The sequence below is a fragment of the Phoxinus phoxinus genome (genome assembly GCF_949152265.1).
Source record: "Phoxinus phoxinus genome assembly, chromosome: 22".
Classification (NCBI taxonomy): Eukaryota; Metazoa; Chordata; class Actinopteri; order Cypriniformes; family Leuciscidae; genus Phoxinus; species Phoxinus phoxinus.
This window is the reverse complement of record NC_136897.1, coordinates 20,404,904-20,427,132: the sequence shown is the minus strand read 5'-3', so window position 1 is coordinate 20,427,132 and position 22,229 is coordinate 20,404,904. Positions and strand designations below refer to the sequence as shown.

At 37.9% G+C, this 22,229-nt stretch overlaps 1 protein-coding gene across 3 annotated transcripts in view; it reads left to right on the top strand.

Annotated features, from left to right (window-relative positions):
- igsf21a (immunoglobin superfamily, member 21a) overlaps positions 1–22,229 on the top strand; it is a 208,513-nt gene that overhangs the window by 138,699 nt on the left and 47,585 nt on the right. For all 3 annotated transcript variants that reach the window (XM_079596919.1, XM_079596920.1, XM_079596921.1), the window contains exon 4: positions 3,408–3,526. In XM_079596919.1, the coding sequence (XP_079453045.1) occupies positions 3,408–3,526 (119 nt within the window). The remainder of the gene's footprint in view (positions 1–3,407; positions 3,527–22,229) is intronic.

Sequence of the window (22,229 nt, the reverse complement as noted above, 5' to 3'; positions counted from 1 at the left end):
GAATGCCAGAGCGAGCCAGACTATTGTGCAACATCGCCCGCATTTCAGCAATCCAAAGAGGAAGTATGCAACAGAGGGGAGAGAATGAGCGAATAAGAGACAGAGAGTGTTGAAAAGCAGAGAGAAGGAGAGGTGGAGAGCTAAGAGGGTAAGATAGACAGGAATTGAGAAATATGCTGGCAGGGATTCAGAGACCCGGGCAGTAAAGCTCATCCAGAGAGAGGACACTTGCAGGGTAGAACGTGAGACCAATGCCAATGTACAAAGCCGGAGCCAAACCTCTCATCCAATCATCACGGTCTGTGCATGTCAAGCAGCCCTGGAAGTAGGGGAGTAAACTAACAACAACAACAATAAAAACTCAAAAAACTGCCAATAGATTAGGTTAAAATTATAGACATCTGTGAGGAGAAATGGCAGAGTGGTTTTATTTACATCCACTGTATTGTTGCCATTGCTATCGCCATGATGGTGAACGCACTGCAATTAACTGCCTGTGTTTCTACTCATCAAGCCAAAGTGAGCTATCTGAGGTGCAGGGGGAAAGAAAGCCACGGTGGGGAGGCGTACATGAAAGGAATGCTTATTCGCCTGTGCTGAGAACTCACCCGCTGCCCTCATTCAATATAAATGAGCTTGGTTTCAGTCAATCTAGCTGTTTTCTGCTTGTTTTAAAGGGGCTGAGCAGCAGGACTTTGTCGACCGGCGCCGAGCACATGCAGACGATGTTGGGATTGTTAAAGAATCGCTTGACTGAAGCGAAAAGATAGAGGCTGAGATTTTTTTTTTATGAGACTTTTAGAAAATTATGATATCCAGAATGTGGAACATGAGCTGAAAGAAGATTTGCAAACAAATATAGACCAATATAAGCCAGAAACAGGGCAATATAAAAGCTTTCTTTTCAGAGCTTTGAAAACGCCTAGGATACGACTGTAACCTCTGTTCCATGAGAACAGGGAACGAGACACTGCGTCGAGGACGCTCTGACAACTATCCGATCACGGCAATCGAAATTCACCGGCCACCATCGCCGCCATCGAGTTCATCCGATCACGGCGGCTGTTAGTTTAGAAGATCTAATCAGGTCCAAATCTTTCAGCAGATCAGCGTGGTGTGCTTGCTCCACAGCCATTGTGTGCAAGGCATTACCAGCCAGACCCGCCATCGTGTATGCCCTGCCATTTAAGCACGATGTTTGTTTAAAATGCAGGGCCAGAGCACTTCGTGTCGATGTCTCAACAACCGCGAGAGTTCGCAAACTTCTCGATAATTGAGGCATCGACACATACCCGTGTTCGCGCATCCCGTCAACATCAGCGTAGTTTGCTCGCTGATGCCGATTGATGCGCGCTGAACACGGGTTCTTCCATGCCTTTTCGATCTCATTGTGTAGATCGGGCAGGAATGTAAGTCTCACGGGAGCTGGAGCGTTATGGCTGGAAAGAAACCCGTCACTCGTAAAGATGAGTGGCCTACACACTCCTACGGCAGCAAAGCCTCGCTGAGCGTGTTTCATAACACTCACAACTCATCATACGCGGGGCAGGGTGGCTGTGAGGGTTCGGATTGTAAATCCTCTTCACCCTCATCACCCGATTTCGATTGCCGTGATTGGATAGTTTTTCAGACACCGGTTCACGTGGAGGGCGTTCCCCAATAGCGTCATCGACGCAGTGTCTCGTTCCCTTTCGAAACGGAAGTTTGTATTTAAAATAAATGATACTCCTGTTCAAAAGTTAAAAAAAAAAAATATATTCAGCGTGTATACATTAAATTTATCAATAATGTACCACCGTTTCTTGAGCACTAAATCAGAATGATTTCTGAGGGATCCTGTGACACTGAAGACTGGAGTAATTCAGCTTTGCCATCAAATAATAAATTACATTTGAAAATGCATTAAAATGGAACTCAATTATTTAAATTGTAATAATATTTCACAATATTTTTTATTTTATTATTTTTTCAAATAAAATGGACTTGGTGAGCATAAGAAACCTCTTTCACAAACATGAAAAAAAAATTTACTGACCCCAAAGTTTTGAATGGTCTGCATCTGTAGATAATAGATAAAGATAATAAATAAAATTACCATAAAAAAATCACATAATTTGAAATAAATAAAAGGTCTGATGCAGTATTACTTATTAACTTACACAAAAATATATATATATAAATTGGAAACCAAGACAAAAAAATACTTTTGTAGTCTAGGGCTCAAAATTAGGCATCATTATTGTTTTTAAGATGAAACTTACATTTTCTAATCTATTTTTATGGTTTTCAGCAACAGCCATTTTTACCCAGCCAGTACAGTTAGTCTCCTATTTGTTTTATTTGGGGCCGTGAGAGAGAAAGATACAAAGATAAAGAGAGTAACAGAATGAAATAAGTAAAAGCTACAAAAATGGACCACAGGGTCGAGCATCTGTGTATCTCTATCAGCCATTGTCAGCAGTCTACCCCTCTCTGTGGGCTCCAGGGATAACAGAAATGGATGGATGGAGTGAGGCATTATATGAATTTGTTGAGCCAGCAGACAGGCAAAGGTTTTCTTAGGCAGTGGTCTCTCTTTTCCTTCGTCTGGCACATTAGTATGACAGCACACCCAGTTTCTACAGCTTCACTGCAGTCTCTCGTCTTCTACGGGGGGCCAGGAAGGACAATTGTCCTTAATTTTGATCTGCTACCTGCAGCTAAAAATCTCACTTTGATTTGCATTGTAGTCCGTGTTCAGAATAAAAAATAAAGCCTTCGACTCTTTGGAGAAGTCTGTATTATAATAAACACTTATTTTGTATACTTCATCATTTCCTTTTGTGTATACTTTATCATTTCCTTTTGTATACTTTATCATTTCCTTTGGAGTCGTGAAGAGATGTGGTATTACTTTTCTAAACAAATGGATTTCCAAAAAAATATTTTCACTTTGCAGATAAAAAAGGAGTATAGTATAATTTGAGGGTAGAATCAAAACCATATACAGTAGCCCATAATATCACAGAGTCTTGAGGGCAGGCCTTGAAAAACTAAATAACTGCCTGGCAACCATCTAACAATGTGATGAACACCCTAGCATAATGATATGGAATTTTACATGGGCAAACACTGCTCTGATTCGCTATAAACATGTTAAAATCTAGCTTCAATGTCTGTACACTGTAAAAAAAAGTTTATTGGAGTATGTTTTACTAGAAAATGCTATTTTGTCATTGTACTTAATTTGTTTTACGTTTATTCAGTGTGTTACTTGCTGATTCTTTATAATTATTAGTGGAATATTCAATAGTAGTTCTATTATGGGAGCTTGGCACACACACACACACACACACACACAAATCATATTCAGTCTTTGAGTCACTGAAAATGTCTTACAGTAAATACATTTTTATCTTTTCTCATAGGCTCCCAGAGGTCCGGATCTCAGACAACGGACCTTATGAATGCCATGTAGGAATCTATGACCGGGCAACACGGGAGAAGGTCGTCCTGGCATCAGGGAACGTTTTGCTCACGGTCATGTGTGAGTATAAATGCACTGCAGAAATGTTCTGTTCTGTATTTTCTCTCCATTGGGTGTGTGGAACAGTGTGTGCTGATTTGAAGCCATCTTCAATTGGGATAAACACGGATGGAACCGTATGTTCAGGATTAAGTAGACCATAATTTGCAAAGATCAACTTTTGGCATTATGTAGTTGGCAGAAATGTTGACCCAAGGGTGGTGTGGCACCCAGAAGCTGACCTACAATATTTTGCGTTGTCCTTTAACTCGCCGCCCGTGGCTTTGAAGTACTTTATCCTGTGTTTGTTATTTGGATGTCTGCTGTATTTTCTCTGTTAGAGCTTGAGAATTTGGGCCAGAATGGGCTGATCATTACGGCTGACTGTCTCCATGTGATAAGGACCTTTGAATGGGAGGTAGAGTAGCGTGTGTGTGTGTGTGTGTGTGTGTGTGTGTGTGTGTGTGTGTGTGTGTGTGTGTGTGTGTGTGTGTATTCATGGCACTTCACTTTGAACTTCCCCACTCGCTGCTTATATTCATGCTGTGCTGTAAAGCATCATTTGGAAAACTCTGAGGCGATGAAAATGCAAAGATTACAAAGAGAGTTGATTTGCTTTTAATCATTATACGCATGTTTCTATCTCTTATTTATTTTTTGTAATACTTTATAAGAGCTTCCCTAATGTTATATAAGACAATAACAATAAGACAAACAAACCTTATTAGAACATTATTTACTGTTTTGCGGATCATAAATGTAGTTTAAAATGTAAAAAAAATTTTATCAATGTTATCTTAGTATCATTGATATACTATTAGGGTTTTTGTAAACATTTTGAATCAGATTTTATTTGTGATGTCGTCGTCTGAGACAGCAGAGAGTAGACAGTTAAGCAATGAGGTTTCTTTACAAAGATATATTAATAAATTATGTGTACTTAATTATTCAGTAAAATTATATGGTATTACGACTGTTATTGTTACTTGTACATCATTATGTCAGTGTTTTATTCGCTTGCTTCTTTGCACGAAGTTCAACATAGTGACGAAACGTGTCTGTCCGTTTAGGGGTACTGTAGAGACATGTCGGTGCATTTCAGTGTAAGGGGACCCGCGGTGTATGTAGATAGAAATGGCTCATTCTAAGGTAATAAAACATAACAGTTCATAAAGTAAGGTCTTTATACACCTCTGAAAACATGGTTATGTATATGATATTGCATTTCTGTCAACTGATCCTCCTAAATATTACACAACACACCTTTTAATGTTTCTTTTTAGTTAACTATAATTTATTATTAGGTAACTATAATAACCATGTCTTTCATATTCATATTTCAAGATAATCTTCTAAAGTGTTACCATTTACATTTTTTTTACCATTGATTACTAGCTTGGTTAGATAGAGCTCATTAATAATTATCTCTGTCTCCAAATCAGCCGCGACAGAGAGATTGTTTATGATTGTTCGAAGATGTTCCTTTTCATCTCTTGCTTTAACCTCTGCGTCCGTCTAAAACAAGGACTCCAGACATTTATGTACACTCTACACTCTCCCTATAGCCATTATCCAGGCACTAGCCTAATGACAGCCAGCCTATCTGAGTATGTCAACGTTCATCCACCGGTCTGAGATGCTGCTTGGCGTTAATAAGGAACCTCATCATTCGGCCCATTGTTAAAATGAACAAATAAGAAAGTGTGTGGTCCTTAGGCTGATAGTTCTATCCTGGAAAGCTGCTGAACTCTCTGATAAGACAGACTGGAAGTCGGTGAAAAGCCCCAGAAGGGGTGACGTGAATAAACATGCCTCTGAATAAAGGACGTCAATTCCAGTTCCTTCAGCTGGAGAACACAAAGCTGTATGTATGAATTACACTGCCAGTCGGAAGCCATGTTGATGGTTAGCATTAATGTTAATGGACTGCTCTTTATCAATATGAGATGTTTTGAAGAATTTAGCTTGTAATTGCTTAGGAACCAAAAGAAAGTGTGTGTGCCTTGTCTAGCTGACACACGTAAATCCCTACACCTCTACATGGGAAGAAGGATAGCCTCTAGCATTGTGGCTAATTGCCATCTAAGCTGAAACAGAATTATTCATAACCTATTAGTGTGGCAAGTTCAATGGGTAAAGGAGAGAAGAAGAAAAAAACATGACGAGCAAGAGAATAAAACGAGTGAAAAAAAGTTCATTAGTAGGAAGCCTTGTGCAGATGGTATTTTAATTTGCTAAAGGACGTCATAAATAAGAATGTCCATTTTAATGAATTTTTGCCTAGAAATTCAATAATTTGCTTTTTAAGCCTAGACTTCAAATTATTGGGGGTGATTTCACCTTCATGCTAATTCAAAAGTCTAGGTTGACTCTACCATGAACTTCAACTTAAGAAATGGTTTATGTGAGTATTTTAGTAGCCTGGGTTTCCCCATTCTGCCTTGCGCGCAGCACGATTTTATTCACGCTGCTGGGCAGCCTGGATTCCATGGACTAGATTTTCGGCTCAGCGAGGGGACCAATCACAGAACGGGGAGGGAGCAGCAAGACGATGACGACGTCTATGCGACACACCGAAGCAGTTTGTTTATATCAACATATGCACTGCAGATTTACCTTCTACCCTCATGTTTGTCTTGCACAAACGGAAATAGTCACTGAACGCCATCGTGTACACATAAATCTATGACCCATCGTCTTCTTCCTCGTCGAATTTCTGTCGCTCTATATACGTCATCTAGTATAATTGAAACGATTGGCTATGAGCTACGTACAGGCGCATTTGATGGACATTCGTAGCGCGCAATAAACGGCTCTGGGCATTTGTAAACCACGCCTCAAATACAAGAAAATTAACATGTGGCTCCCTGACCACGTCTCAACGAGACGAGGTCTGACGTTAGCCAGACTAGTATTTAAGTCAAATTAAAGGCTGAATTTGAATGTACGAAATGACACTGAAAGCATGTGAAAGTGAACACTAATATGCTGATGATGAAATTTCCGTCACATGCACTGTACGTGTAACGGCTACCATGCCGGAAACGTTAGTTGGAATCCCGCTCGGAGTAGTGCGAGTACAACCGGAGGGGTTACATTGGTGCCGTGACCCGGATGGGAGGGTGAGTGTAACGGAGGCCAGCTAGTAAGAGCTGTGCTGGTAAACCTCACTTCCCTGCCCTCAAGAGACGCGTAGAGACTGATGCTAGAGGCTGCGGTGTTTAACGTCAATGTTAGTGAGCCCGCCTCCCATGCCGAAAACGGCCACTCGGAGCGGTGAAAGTAAAACTGGATGGGTTACATTTGCAAACCCTGTACTATGAAAAAAAAACTATATACTTTAGCCTTAAGAATCAATAATAATTCCTAATTTAAACATAATTTGATGAATTAGTCCATGATCAATAGGAAATGTAAACAAATATGTTTGCTTTCAAGTAGTGTTACATGAATTTCTGCCATTCAGATAGCATTGATGTTTGTAAAAATTGCAGATATTGTCTCATTTACATATAGAAAAAGAGGCATTTTTGCATTTAAAAAGAATGACAATTATTTAAATTTGAATTACCACAGCACTATTTTGGTGCATTTTACACCTGGTTAAATGATTTTGCAGGTGGTGAGCGGATAAGATATTGATTTTGTGCTAAACTATATATTTTTTTGTTATCCGTTCAAAAAAGAAGAGGAACTAATTGGCAAAGGTCACAGGAAAGTGGCACAACACATGTATGCAGCTGTACATAGCAGCTTAGTTTGATGGTATCTTTTTATATAACCGTTTTCATGACCTTTCAGTGAAATACAAGGAATATTAGCAGATTCCCTTTTAGTCAGTGTTGAAAATGTGCTCTGTTCTCTCACTGCTTATGTTTGTCCTGTCATTCGCGGCTGTGGGGCCATCAATTGTCTTATCATCAACAAACAGAGATTTCCTCATCTCATTATAATGATGATGTTTGTACTCGCTCATTTCATAATAAGTCTGGTCCACATATCTCCAACTGCATTTGTCGACGCATCTTAGGCTGACAGGCCACCAATGTCAGCATTTACTCGTCTATACTTCTAGCCACTTATTTATTTGAAATTGATGCATACAGATCCTTTCTTGAGGCTAAACGTTACGCTAAACTGCAGCACTTAAAGTTGCATTTAATACCAGAGGAGATGACCTAAGACAAACCTGTGAAGTAAGTCCGCTGAGCAAGTAATTAGTTCAATTAAATGCTATATTCAGTAAAAGCAGTCCCTCTGGCTGTAAAGGCTTAAAGTTGAAAAAAGCTCATCTGAATCAAGCCTAATTAATTTCTTTTGTCCACTACCACCTTTTAACTGACATAAAGTTAATTTAATGAACCAAGAGTAATTGAGGAGAAGACAATGTAAACTAAAAGGGTTACTAAAGTGCGCTTTAGGTTACATATTACAAAATGTATGTATTACTGGCTACATACAGTCCAAAATATAGATTGTATGTAGATATAATATTATATAAATAGAAATGTATACATGTTGTCAATGGTTAGAGAGTCAGACTGGTAACCCGAAGATTGCGGGTTCAATTCTCAATAAATGCAGGAAATGACTAAGGTGCCCTGAAGCAATCCGTAAAGTTAGTTTTATTTAATAAAGAATAATGTTTAAATGTAATAGTTAATGTAATAAATGTAATGTAAATGTAATGTAAAGTTAATGTAATAAAGTTAATGTTTTCTCTTAATCACGGAGCAGTAATTCATCGAATGATGAATGATGGAGAAGATTGAGCTCACTTGTATTTTGGGAACAATGATTTACAGGTTTAGCATAGTATGCTAAATTGTGGTGGCTTCTTTTGTAATCTAGCACTCTGGTCTGCAAAATGGAGATTGTGGAGTACAGATTGTGTTCACGCAAAATTTCTGGGTGTGTTTGCACAGTGATCTGATTTACATAATTCCTTTAGTGAAGCGGGCATTAAAACATCACGGACAGAGCACAAAAACAAACAACACTATCAGTGAGTGCGCAACTCATTCTTAGTGAATTCCCCCCTAGGGCACAAAAGTAATTAGTACTCGAGGATCATCTATGCTAATTCAAATCTTTTGGTTACCAATAAAGATCTTTAACCAGCAGAACTAGGCTGCACTACCCTTCCTGTTAGCAAACATGTCTGTAGGAAGGAAATTGCAATTACCAACTGATTTTGCTTTTCAGTTCAGTTTAGGGCAGACAGTAAAATATTCACAGCAGTAAACCTGCTTAGACCATCTTGCCCTAAACATCTCTATATGTCGACTTTGTGTTCACATCACGCAAGCGTGCGAATACTTTGTTTTAACCTTTGAAAAGTGCAAGGAGGTAATTGAGAGGACATCCTTCATAAGACAAGAGGGCCCTATATGTATATACACGTTCAAAAAAGAGAAAACGAGAGAGCTGGAGGCAAAGACAACGATGAGCTATGGGGTGCTTGGGGAGCAGTTACTGCTTCATCCCATAAACGGGTATTCACTTCAATTACGGCGCCCAACTTTAATCAAGCAGTTAGTGTATATATAGCCGTGCAGCTTTTATAAATGGAGGGATTAATGACACCTTGCTGCAGCACAAACATGAAGGAGTTTGGAGACTGCGTTTGGTGCGGGAGCAGATGCAGTGCAGGTGGGGAGGGTTGATGGATAGCCGTAGAGCGTTTATGAGAGTTGTTGTTGTGTGTGTGTGTGCACAGTGATCCTCATATGTTTGGGCCCAGACCAAGAGTCCCAGGCCTTGTCCTGAGACCGTGGAAGCATGTTTGTGCCAAAAGGCCAGGATATTGCATTCATCATATCCATCTCCACACAGCAGAATGTACGCAAGGTTAACGTGGAGCTTGAGTCTTCTGTCTTCTAAGCAAAACTCATTATTCTAAATCCATGTGCTTCAATACCCATTTCCTTGTGAGGCCATCAGGTCAGCATCCGCACTTTCCGGCTGGATCCTCCTTGTTGTTATCTTACTTATTTTTCATTATAAAATCAATGGTTTAAAAAAGCACATGAAAAGCATGATACTATTCATAAAAGTATCATTTTAGACCTGATGTCTGACCTCCTGCCATTAGTTCTTTGCCAAACAGCTTAGCAGGAGTGATGCTTTTGTAAAACGAATGAATTATTGAATCTGTCTGAGGGAGAACATAAAAAAAGGAGTAATAACCGTAGTGTAAAATAAACAACCATCAACTTCTCGAAGGATTTCCAAACTAAATATGTTGTGGTCTGTTCTTGTCTCCTTTCAAGTTTGAGGTCTTCAGAGAACCATACTTGGTGTCTTGTCAGATCGAAGCCTCTGAAATAGTGAAGAGGTGAGCTTTAATAATTTGTTTTTGCTACACTTTGCCCTGTCACCTCTCTGAGTCCACATAGAACATTTGGCTTTTGTGTTGCTGAGAGAGAAAGCATGAGGAGAACTGAGAGGTATAAACATCAGCTGTGACCCCGAGGTCACATCATGAGGGTCCTCGCACCTCTGAATAGACAGTCAATATATCTTCACTTGCAAGTTTATGTTTTTGTAGAGATCGGATCATGTTGCAGATTTCAGCAATAATTGTATTATCCCTTGATTATTGTCTAGTAGATTAGTTTCTGCAGTAGTTGTTTGTCAGAAACAAAGATTATATGAAAAAAGGAATAAAATAAGAAAGCATTCTAGAATGTAAAGTGACTGAATATGTTGTTATCCTATTTTAAATGATAAGCTAGGTTTTTTTTCTTTTTTTTTTACTTTATTTGTATCTGCCGACATTGGATATTTTATTGTTTAAATATGCTAATTTCCACATTTTTTTTTCTATACCGTCTTATAGGCACTGTTTACACCTGGTATTAAGAAGCTTATTTGTCAGTCCAATCACAATGGATGACTTTGACATTGTAAACAGATTGATTTCATAGTGTAGATGCTCATGTGTTCGAATGCATTCAAACAACCACAGGGCTCCAGACTGCGACCAATTGGTCGCATTTTGCGACCAAAATTTGAGAGTGTGCGACTGAATTTTACATCCAGTCGCACATGTGCGACCAGTAAATTAGTCCCTTTTTTTTTCTTTTTTTTTTACACGTTAAACGTGGAAGGGGCTTATTAATGAATCCGGAATGTGTGGCAGTGCAAGAAGAATAGGGAATGGCCACTGTAAGTGACTAATGTGTGGAGGGGGAGGGTCCTAGAGATAATCGAGTGCGCGTTTAAACGTCTGTAGGAAGGAGACGGAGACAAATATCACAATCTGCTATGTGCGTCTGAGCCACGAGCAAGCGAACTATTGACTCGTTCTGCGGCTAGTGTGCCAGTTAAATTCACTTGCTGGCTTCTCAAATAAAACATTACAACAGCGATAATAATAAAAAAAACGAAGAAAACGATTACTCTTTGTGCATTGTTCAATGTGAGTGCCAAATGCTCGAATATGACCTGTCATTTACGCCGTCATCACCCGGGAGTTGATAGCGCACAAGCGCAGGCGAGACCTGAACTGCAGACGTTACCATCGGTGTTTAAACTAAACTCATTTATTTTGCCAATGCAAACATTCAAGAGCAAGACGCGAAAGAGAACTCGCGTCTACATTTGTGCGCGCGTGTGTGTGTGTGTGCGCGCGCGCGTGTCTATGTGTATGCGTTACTCATCTCGGACAGCGCGCAAATATTATCTTTCAAGTTATCTTTCAAGTTTTGCTCTTGAATGGACAAATTCACACAAAAAGTATGTCAACATGTCCGTCTTGATGAGTATCCTAGCAGACATAGTATCTGTTATGCCTTAAGTGAACATGTATGAAGAAAGACACTCACAGTATCGGTGTAGGCCTACTGAATCAGCTCTGAATTAAATAGCTTTTGTAACTTTAATAAGGATTCATCTTTAATTTATACAGTCAAATATGCAATGTTATTTTACATTTGATTATTTTATTCAATTTCTGTACCTAAAAACTCATGTTAGACCTACCTGAAAAGCATAGTTTATTTTATTAGTAGGCTAGGCTATCTTTGCTCTATTGTATTTATTTGTGCTTTTGCTTGTGGTTAGATTATTTCTTAATTTTTTTGACAGTAGTCTTTTTTTTCCCCTGAACATAACACCGAAATCGTACCGAAACCGTGAACCTAAAACCGTGATACAAACTGAACTGTGAGCTATTTGAAATGTTGCAGCCCTAGTACAGTGTCACAGTCGGATGATGATTCAGAGTGAGAGGTTTTAGTGGCAAAAAAGGCCGAACCCACCATTTTCGGGAAGACTGGCTGCGAGAATTCAGCTGGTTGAGGTAGTACTGTAAGGAGACGAATACCATGAACTGCGAATGTTGCAGTCGCTACCCCATAACTGCGGGGAACACGAAGTTTGCCGACAGTGCAGGCACTTCACAGTTTAAACACAATACTCTATTTAATAACAAAGCATAGAGTATGCGGTGTTAATAAATCAATTGCCGGTTGCTTTTAGAAGACAAGAGGCTGTAACGTTAAATCAGAGCGCAAAGGCATTGTAATTTCTGCATCTATTATCAAAGTATTTATTAGTAATACACTGGAAATTAGTAGAAATGTGAATATTTGGTTAGTAAGTTGATTTACGGTGTGTGCTCCTAAATTTCCTGGTTGTGCTCCTAAAATTTTCAGTTAGGGGCCACTGTGCTCCTAGGGAAAAAAGTTAGTCTGGAGCCCTGAACCACAAAATACCTCATACTCTCCGTCTGCTGACCTAATGCATACACAAAATGGGAAGCATGCTAGCCAGATGGGATTTAAACTTTGCAAAGCTAAAGACCTAAATTTGGTTTAGTTAAGACAAAAAACATAGCAAGCACAATGTTCTCTCACCATTCCTGATTTCTAACACGCACTTAGTGTTCAGCGTGGTCTTGTGGCTATCAGAGTGGAAACTCCTGCACTCTGTTTGTTTTTCCATCATCTCCTTTCACGTTCATATGTAAATTTTCACGCTTATTTCCTCCATTAGATTGAAAGATATGACCCGCCATATAGACCCTCCCCTCCAAGAAATCAGGACAGATGTGGTTGAAAGTGGACAAAAGAGACAGATTAAAACAAAAGGTGTTAACGGGCATTTTTGCATGATTTCAATCATTTCATGATTTGTTATCACTGCATTTTTTTACTTTTGTACAATTTACTTATATAATTTGTATGGTTCAGATAACATAATATGTTGAGTTTCTGTTGATTAAACCAATCTCCTTAATTGTATTAACTTTTTTTTTCTTCAATGAACTTAAAATGTTAATGCAACCAGTTTACTTTAAGTTAAACCAACAATATATTGTTTTACAGTGTACTGTACATTATAATAGTGTGATGTTTAAATTCAAGATTAAAATGTAAATTTTAGTTATAATTTATTTTTATGAAATTAGCATCATAAAAAATCAATCTTTGCCAGTTTTTTGGATGTAAAGTGTAAGAACCGTATTAACACCGTTTCTTACCATCTGTGCCATATAAATCAGATTTTTAACTACCCAGGCATGACCATGACAAGCTAAATTTGACAGCTAAATGTTGTAGCACCGCCTACAGTGCTGTTTCATTGGACCAAAATCCAGCTCCACACAATTGTAATTTGCGCACAAATTGTATTGGGATTGGCTGCCATTGTGTCACAGTTTTGCTTTCATTGTAAACAGACAAATATAAACCCACCACATCTGGTTGGGAAACTATGTAAACCTGCTTTGCATTTGGAGGCCAGAGGTGTTAATTGACCTTTGATCATCTGAGACCATCAAGGGCAGAATGAACCTGGGGAACGTTCAGTAGCCGTTATCCACCTGGCAGTATGGGTATATAAAGTGATGTCAACCCATCTTTCTGTTTTAATTAGAAAATGATTCATTAACCCCCAATTACAGCACTATAGAGAATTACATGCTGGGTTTCTATGTAAAGGATAATGTAAGCCAAAAGTCAATTGATGTAAAATAACCCCAAAGAGGCTCAAGCTTTATAATTACCCTGAAGGGGATTTTTTATTACCCTGAACTCACGTGATTCCTCTACTTTAACTCTTTTATTCCAGGTTCGCAAGTCAAATAAATGTGTGTTTCAGTTTTTTCACGCATTGTAACTATTTAGTAATTGAAAAAAGCTCAAATGTGCGCATAGGTTATAATTATTGTGCAGGATAAGGGTGTATCTGTACATTTTATGACATGACCGCATTTCAACAGCAGTAAACAGCAGACATTATGCAGAGAGCAACACTTACAAGCGATCAAAGTTAAGTAATGGCCTCCATATGGGCTCTATTCTATGGGTTTTGTTTAAACCTGAATGCCCATCTAACATACAAGCAAGTTAAGAGTGTTCAGATTCTCATGACAAAGTACGGAAATCATCCCCTCAACAAGCACAACAGCTTAATGAGCAAACACTATGCTCTCACACAAGCATGTATAAATGGGCCAGCAGGCCCCGAAGTGCTCGCAGATGTCGGAACAACGCAGCACTTTTCTGGTCGTGGCCCCCGTGTCATTTTATGCCATGCATTCAAAGTGTTCACTTGACTTCTCACTTTAAGTATAGAGGAGCCAAAGGAATGACACACTGTGTTTGCTCTCCCATGCTGCGCTATTGCGTAGATTACATTAGAATTGAGTGTGCAATAATCTGCTATTATTTTCCCTGCATGAACCGAGAGCTGTTTATTAGAGTCTGGACAAATGCACTCCTGCAGAGGATTGGTTGTTGCTCAGCAAATGATGCCCTGCATGGTAAAGGCATGTGACCAATAATGTGCATTTGGACTTCATCAGATATTGCTTTTGAATGGGATCGTTTCATTATTTTGTAACCCTGAGTTGTCTGGATAATGTATGTTTTAGAAAATTACAGCTGCTGCCATGCACAGCTGGAAGGGTACTTGAGTTTGTTGCGAAATATTAGAGGGGACTGTTTCACACATATTGTAGCCGTCATTGAATTTGAACTTTTGGCCATCACTGCATGCATGTAAGCTAAAACTAGGCTTTTATTTTTATAGACAAAGAATCTTTGTTGCCACTCAAAAGCATAATTAGCCAATTCAGTAATGGGAATGTGATTTACTGAGGGCCCCAGACTGTGACTGAAATTGTCATAAATATGATTTAGTTAGTTAGTCAGTCAGCCTAAATTAATAAATGCTGTAAAAATAGTTGTATTCACCAAACTGTTATATATATATATATATATAATGATGGTAATTAAATTTTGAATAAGTGGCCTAAAAATAGCATTGGTTATTATTTTGCATATTTGATCTCCTAACATTTTCTTAAACGGTTTGAAGCCCTTTAAAGAAACTAGTTGGTGATAGTTTAGGCTTAACCCAAACCAAAACCAAAATTCAATGACAGCAAGTTGAAATAGGCAACAGATTAAGGTAATTGCGACTTTTTATCACACAATTATTACTTTTATTTTTACTTTCGAATTTTACATCTTTCAATTCAGGGTTTTTTCTCAGAATTGCATGATCTAAAGTAGCAGTTTTATTCTGCTTCAGTCTTTTTCCCCCTAGAATTGGAAAGTTATAACTTCCAATTGCGAGTTTATATCTCACAATTCTGACTTTATTACATGCAATTGCAAGTTTATATCTCGCAAGTCTGACTTTATTTCTCGCAATTGCGAGGTTTTATCTCACAATTCTGACTTTATTACACGCAATTGCAAGTTTATATCAATCAATTCGTATTTTATATCTCGCAATTGTTCGTTTATATCACGCAATTCTGAGAAAAAGTCACAATTGCGAGATGTAAACTTGCCATGAGATTAAGTGTCACAATTAGCATTTAAAATGTTTTATTCTGTTGCGGCTTCCATACTTCCATACATGTTTCTTTGAGTTGTGTAAAGTGAGTCAGGATCTCATAAGCTGCTTTAAAAACTATGTTGTGTTGCAATCCCACATTTAAATTGGCTAATCAATTTTTTATTACTCCAGTTATTCCCTGAGTGTGTATGAAGAAGAGAAATCTCAGCATGGTGACATTAGGAGGTGAACAAGGGTTGAAGTGTTCAGAGCAAACATTGTTTGAAACCTGTGACCTTCAGCAAATTGAGAGATATTCATGAAACCTGCTTAATAATCTCTGAAGTTCCATCTTCAAACACTAAGAAAACTTTAAAAGACTTGACAAATAACCTTGAAAATGAGCACATGTTTGGTCACCTGGATATTTTACATTTTATCGTGGTCTTGTGAATAAAATATTATTATAATGTATGTAACATTAGTCATATTTTCATTTCACCCCTTCATTATCACCCCTTTGTTTTTGTTTTTCAGTTAACCATCAAGCAAGCTATATCTTATCCTCTAGCTAGCATAGTGCTAATGTTGTTAACACATTGTTACTATTTTTAGTGTTGTTATTTTTATTTTATTTTTTGGGGGGGGGGGGGGGGGGGGGGTTCATTATATTTTATTATAGATTATATTTTAAAGTTTGTCCTTTTTTGAATACTTTTTTAGTAAACAGTGTTATTTTAGTATTATTTATATATTATTATAGTAATTATTAATATTTTAGATAAGCTTTTTTACATTGCTATTATCCACTTTCATCATATTTTTAGTTTGTTTTAGTAATTTTTTTTTGTCATTTTTATTAGTTTTGTATTTTTAATATTTCTGTACATATTTAAATTATTTTTATTTTAGTTAAATTTTTAGTATTTAATTTATACTATAAATGTAGGTAACATAGTTTAATTTTGTTTTGTTTTCATTTCTATTTTTTCTTACCATTTATAGTTTTTATATAAAATGTACATTTCATTTTATTTCAGCTTTATTTCAATTACTGAAAATTATTTTATTTATTTATTTTGTTTGAGGTTTTAGTCAACCATCAACTGTAAATAAATTTGCCATCAATCACTCGCCCTCAAACCTGTATGACTTACTTACTTCTGTGGAAAACAAACAAAGATATTTTGAAGAATGTCTGTGTTTTTTGTTCATACATTCTCCATACAATGTATGTTGATTTGGACCATAGTGACCAAAACAGACCAAAAACATTCTTAAAATGTCTGCGTTTGTGTTCCATACAGGAAAGGCATACATTCAATCACCGTGGTCATCATCCATGTTGTCATTTACAAAATAAAAATAAAAGTTAAACACGTGGTAACACTTGGTATTTTGATGGTCCCCTTTAGACATGCTGTTGATTATTAGGAACGTTGTACCTACATGTCAACTAACTCTCATTAGAGTATTAGTAGATTGACTAATTAATATGTACTAAGTTTATTTAGATGCTCCCGAAATACTTTCTACTTAGTATAAGTAACTTTGTAAGTGCATGTCAACTTACTCTATACTAACCACCATACCCCCTTATTCTACTACACCTAGCAGTCTACTAATACTCAACAAATACACAAGTTATTTGACATGTGCAATGTAACTTATAGGCAACACACAGAATGTCTAAAGGGGGGGCATGAAAATAAAGTGTAACCAAACATTTTTGGTCAGTAACTTTGTTGACAAGATCAGCATTGCTATTTTCACTTTGTTTTTGGGTGAACTCACTTCTGCTCCATATAGACCATCTTCTAAGCTCTCTCCTGTTGTGGTTAGATGCTTTCACCTTGTAGCAGCTCCCTTTGTACACCCCCATCTCCCAGCAGGCCATCTTCACAGACTGGGCTTCTCTCCTCATGTTGGCCTCTCCTGATGGAGGAAGAACATCCCCTCCCAAGAGAGTTGCTGATTGAAACAGATGATGAGCTGGAAAAATCCTATTCCCCTCTCCCACTGTGGTGACGCAAGTTATTGAAAATACACCTTGTTCAAAGCTCTTTGTTACTTTTCAACCCCCAAGACATATGCAGGCATATATAATGCAAAACATATAGCGAGTACATCAGTCCTTGATTTTAGCTATGTGCATTGGGAATGTATTATATGCATGAGCGCTTTAGCTTCGTTTTTTTGTTTCCCTCGAGTCTGCTCGCATGCATGCACTCGATCCATAATGCGAAACGCAAAAACATCAGACCCTGCCTAATCTCTGCCAAGTCTCGACCCCAAAAGTTCCCACCGCATCACATCACAGCTCGACAAAGTCCAGATTTTGTCTCTCAAAGGGAGCGTGTCACTTTGGCGAATGTCACATGTCATATGCCAACCTTCCGTGGCCGACGCTTGAAATTAATATGTGTGAGGCAGACGTATTTTTGGAGTCAGTCCCATTGCATCTTTCACAGGGGCAGCTGTTGCCTGGCGGTGACACACAAACATTCGCAAACACATGGCGATATGGGTTCAAGGACTCATGGATGCCGCCCATAGGCATGTAGCTAATGGATTTGTTTTCACTCTGCCAGCTTTCCTGAAGTTTGAATACAAATTAGAGAAGAGGAGCTGGAATCCACACTGGATTTGACATATCTCCTCCCACAACTCCGTCAGGTTTGCTCCTGAACAACTCTCCCCCACCAGGCTGGTGTTTTTTAATTGAGTAAATGGAAAAGCCATGTATACCGTCTGGATGCTGAGGCAGTGGCTGGCAGTTTGTGGAGGCACATTTGTAATGAGCCTCCTTTAGAATGCATTATATACCAACCTGTTTTTTTTTTTTACTTCTCCTGTTGAAATTTACAGTAGCCTACCTTCATGTCACTCCATCTCAGACTCTCAATTTATTGAACAGTCAGAAAGTGTGATACGTTGTATATCAGGCTTTCTGGGGAATAAATTAAAACATGCCACATTGTACATTGTGTCATTCCAATTCTAATTGTGTGTGAACTGTACATGGTCTGGAATTAATTACGGTAATCAAAATCAGCACGAAGCATTTGACATTCAGCAGTGCAACATGCTTTGGTGCATCATACTGTATATCCTGCATAAGTAAGCAGTTAACTCATGTAATCTGACCTGATTTAAAGGGGCAGTTAAAATATTACCATTTTAATATTTAAAAACAATGTGAATGTGTGTATATACTTTTTTATCATACCATGATGGAAAGACAAAGTAAAAAATTCCATGGTGGAATTTCTGAAGGTGGCTCACTTCACTGATCTTTTTTAACAGGAAGACAATTTATTTTTTTTAACAGGTCCACTTTTGAGGAAAGTTCTCCCTTTCATTTACTAAACAAATTACCTTGTACTCCCACGGTTTTATTTCTGAAAGTTTAACAAAACACAGCTCACAAACAATAGAAATAATATTTAAATAAATAAAAATACACCCACGGAGCTAGGGCAAAATTAGAATCAGAACACAATGGAATCAAGGACTCATAACAATAACTATAATGTTTTTTTGTCATATTTGATCCACATAGAGTGACAGAAAAACAGTGTTCTGGCAACTATTTGCAACTAACTATTTTGTTTTCTACATTAATTCTACATTCCCATAAATGACTGTCTTTACTCACCTTTGTGTCATTCCAAACCTGTATGATATTCTTTGACCTTCTTTTTTTATGGATAAAGCTGTTCTTATTTTGTGTTCCGCAAAAAAAAGAAATTCATTCAGATTTGGAACTACAATAGAGTGAGTAAATATGAAATGATTTTTAGGTATCCATGTAACCTAAACCTAACCATGTGTTGTGTAGGGGACAATCCACTATAAATGACACCTTGTACTCCAAAACGAAGACTCCATCGTTTCGTTCCGTTGAATGTGACTTTGCCCGAAAGCTCTAAGTCACTTCATCTAACCTATTGTGACTTAGCGATTGTAAAAAGGAAACGAGGTCTCCACCTGAGTTACAATTATAGCAGGACTATTTCTGTTGGAACATGGGAGGTTATCTCTGGACAGTTTCTGTGGTCTGTTCAACTGAAAAGACAAAGCACAACGTCTGTTTAGCTCTGTCTGTGATTAATGCTCTGGAATCTGTGTCCTTATGGCGGGATTTGGATATGCATCTACTGTATACAGCCTGGTGTTATTTTAAGTCTCTGAAGTGGCTGATGGTGTTGTAAAAAGGTAGATGGTGATACATTATGCCCCCAGTTTTTTTTCTCTCTCTCTCTCTGGCAGGACTCAGGAAGTGCTTCATGAATTATTGTTGCCAAACCTGTTATCTATTCATGACAGGTAATTACTCAACAGAAATATGGCTAGCTTAACACCATTTGTACTTTGTCAGAATCGCTCACTTCATATGTACGGCGCATTAATCGATAGACCGTTAATAGCTTGGTCAAAGAGGATAGACAATGAGAACACACTTCAGTTCGCACGATTAGTTTGAAATCAAGCTTTTTGTCATTAGCATGACCTTCTAAACATGTGCTTGACTCCCATTTGTTATTTTGCACTGCTGAGCCTGAGGGCAAACTTGGATAGCGGCCCTCGGCTACGTTTGGCTGTAAACAAATAAACAAACAGCATAATGTGCACATCATCACCCTTTTAAATCAACTAAATGATACTTGGCACCTGCCAGAGTATGTCCTTTTAGTGGCAGGACAAGATGCGAACGAGTCGTGTCAGAAATAGCATGGTGCAATTAGGGTGTCAGCGTGTTTTGTAGAGACATTTCGGTCTCTGTCAAAGCTTGTGTTTAGAGTTGTAAACGCGTGTGCGCTATCCATGTATGCGGATTGCATTATCAAGGACAACAATGGAAGTATCTTGGTCAGCTTATATCCTGCTGAATACGAAGCGCTGTTCTGCTGTCAGGAGTCTAGGTACGGAGCGATCTCATTTAAACCCTGCAGGATGAGATGTTAATAGCAGTAAACAGCTTGAGTGACAGCATTAAATAAGCCTGAAGTGAAGCCCTACAGCTAGCAGAGCTGTCGGCAAAAGCCTTCGGCTGTAAAAAAAGGAAAGTTGCCTATGTCTGGATAATTTGCTGGAAAAGATCCATATAGATGCATCCTTAAAATGTACGTTTTGTGCTTGAATCAAGATTATTGCAGCTAAAATGATATTAGAGGATATGATTGCTGATGAATGCACTATAATAATTAAAAAGACCAAATATGAAAATTGTAGTGGTGATGTAATTTTGCAATCTTGCTTTAATACGTAGTCATTTAGCACAGTATTTTCAGGGTGTGCAGAACATTCCAGAATAGTGCACACACAGTGAGATAATGTACAGTCCGGGCTTGAAGGATTTGGCCATTAATTGTGTCCGTTAGTATTCCATAAAGCATCCCTGTAGCTCAAACTGTTTTTTTATTTGCAAGAAATTAAGGCTTTAACTCGCCAAGGGTGCATTACATTGAGCAAAAATGACACTGAAGACATTTACAGTATACTGTTACACAGGATTTATATTTAAATAAATGCTGTTCTTTTTAACTATTATGAAAAAAAATATAGTATTGTTTCCTCACAAATTAAGCAGCACAACTGTTTTCAACATTGATAATTATAAGAAATGCTGAATGAGCACCAAATCAGCTTAGTATAATGATTTCTGAAGGATCATGTGACACGACATGAGGCAATGATGCTGAAAATTCAGCTTTGCCAACACAGGAATAAATTACATTTTAAAAAACAGTTGTCAACATTTGAAGTGGATCAAAACCTTTCGTCAAAGTTATACATGAATTTTGAACAATACCCGTTATTGTCTTAGGACAACTTTAGTTAACTTTTTTGATCCACTTCAAATCTTGACTACTGTATATTAAAATACAAAAGAGTTATTTTAAATTGTAATAATATTTCACAATATTAATCTTTGTACTGTATTTTTTTTAATCAAATTTCATGGTAACTGTGACTTGTATGGGGCCTGTAAATAGTTTGGGATTATGAAATGGGTCCTTGATTCAATATTGATTGAATCAAAATATGAAGAAACCTTTATTTAGTATGCAATTAATTTGGCTGAGACATCATAAAAACAGTATGTAGATCTTGTTATAGGGTTGATCTGGTTTTAAACCTGGACCCTATAAAAGCAGGTCTGTTTTGAACTTTCAGAGCCTCTTGAGCTTCTGTGTTTGTTTGAGATTCCCTTGTTGTCTCTTAATATATGGAAATAAGTATGAATTATTCTTTTAATGTTCTATGCAAATGAGACATCACTGGAAGCACGTTGACCTGCTGATGAAAAGCGTCTTGCCATTTAATGAGTTACAAATAACTACACTTAGTAAATGTCAGTGTTTCAGCGTCTGCCCACCGAGTAGCAGTCTGGACAGTCTAATTATGGCTCATGTGAGCATGTGTTGGCTGGACACTAAAGAAACCTGGGCTACAGATATTTACACAGTCTCTCCGGAGCCTAAAGTGGCCTTGAGATGCAGGCTCATGTTTTATAATATCTGGAGAGAGATACTTGCGGATGTCAGGTCAGCCTGTGAAGTGTATTTGCTTCCATTGTTCACTTTGAGTGACTAAATGTGAGGGTTTTTTTCAATCTCCTCGAATCATCCACACATAATGAAGCTGTCATCATGGCCACAGAACTGTCTTAAAGGGACAGTTCACCCAATAATAAAATTCAGGTATTATTTACTCACCCCTGATGAGAGAAAATGTTACAAAAGCACTATACAATAACCCTTAACCCTATAAAGCGTACTATAGTATCTGATGCACGCATTTCTAAGGCCTCTAAATTATCAACATGATGACCAGAAAACAGTAGCAAGTAAAAAGGCCTTTTAGTTCACATGTCTTTTTGCTGTGTCAGAGATCCAAATGCAGCTTTATTAGGGTTAATCCA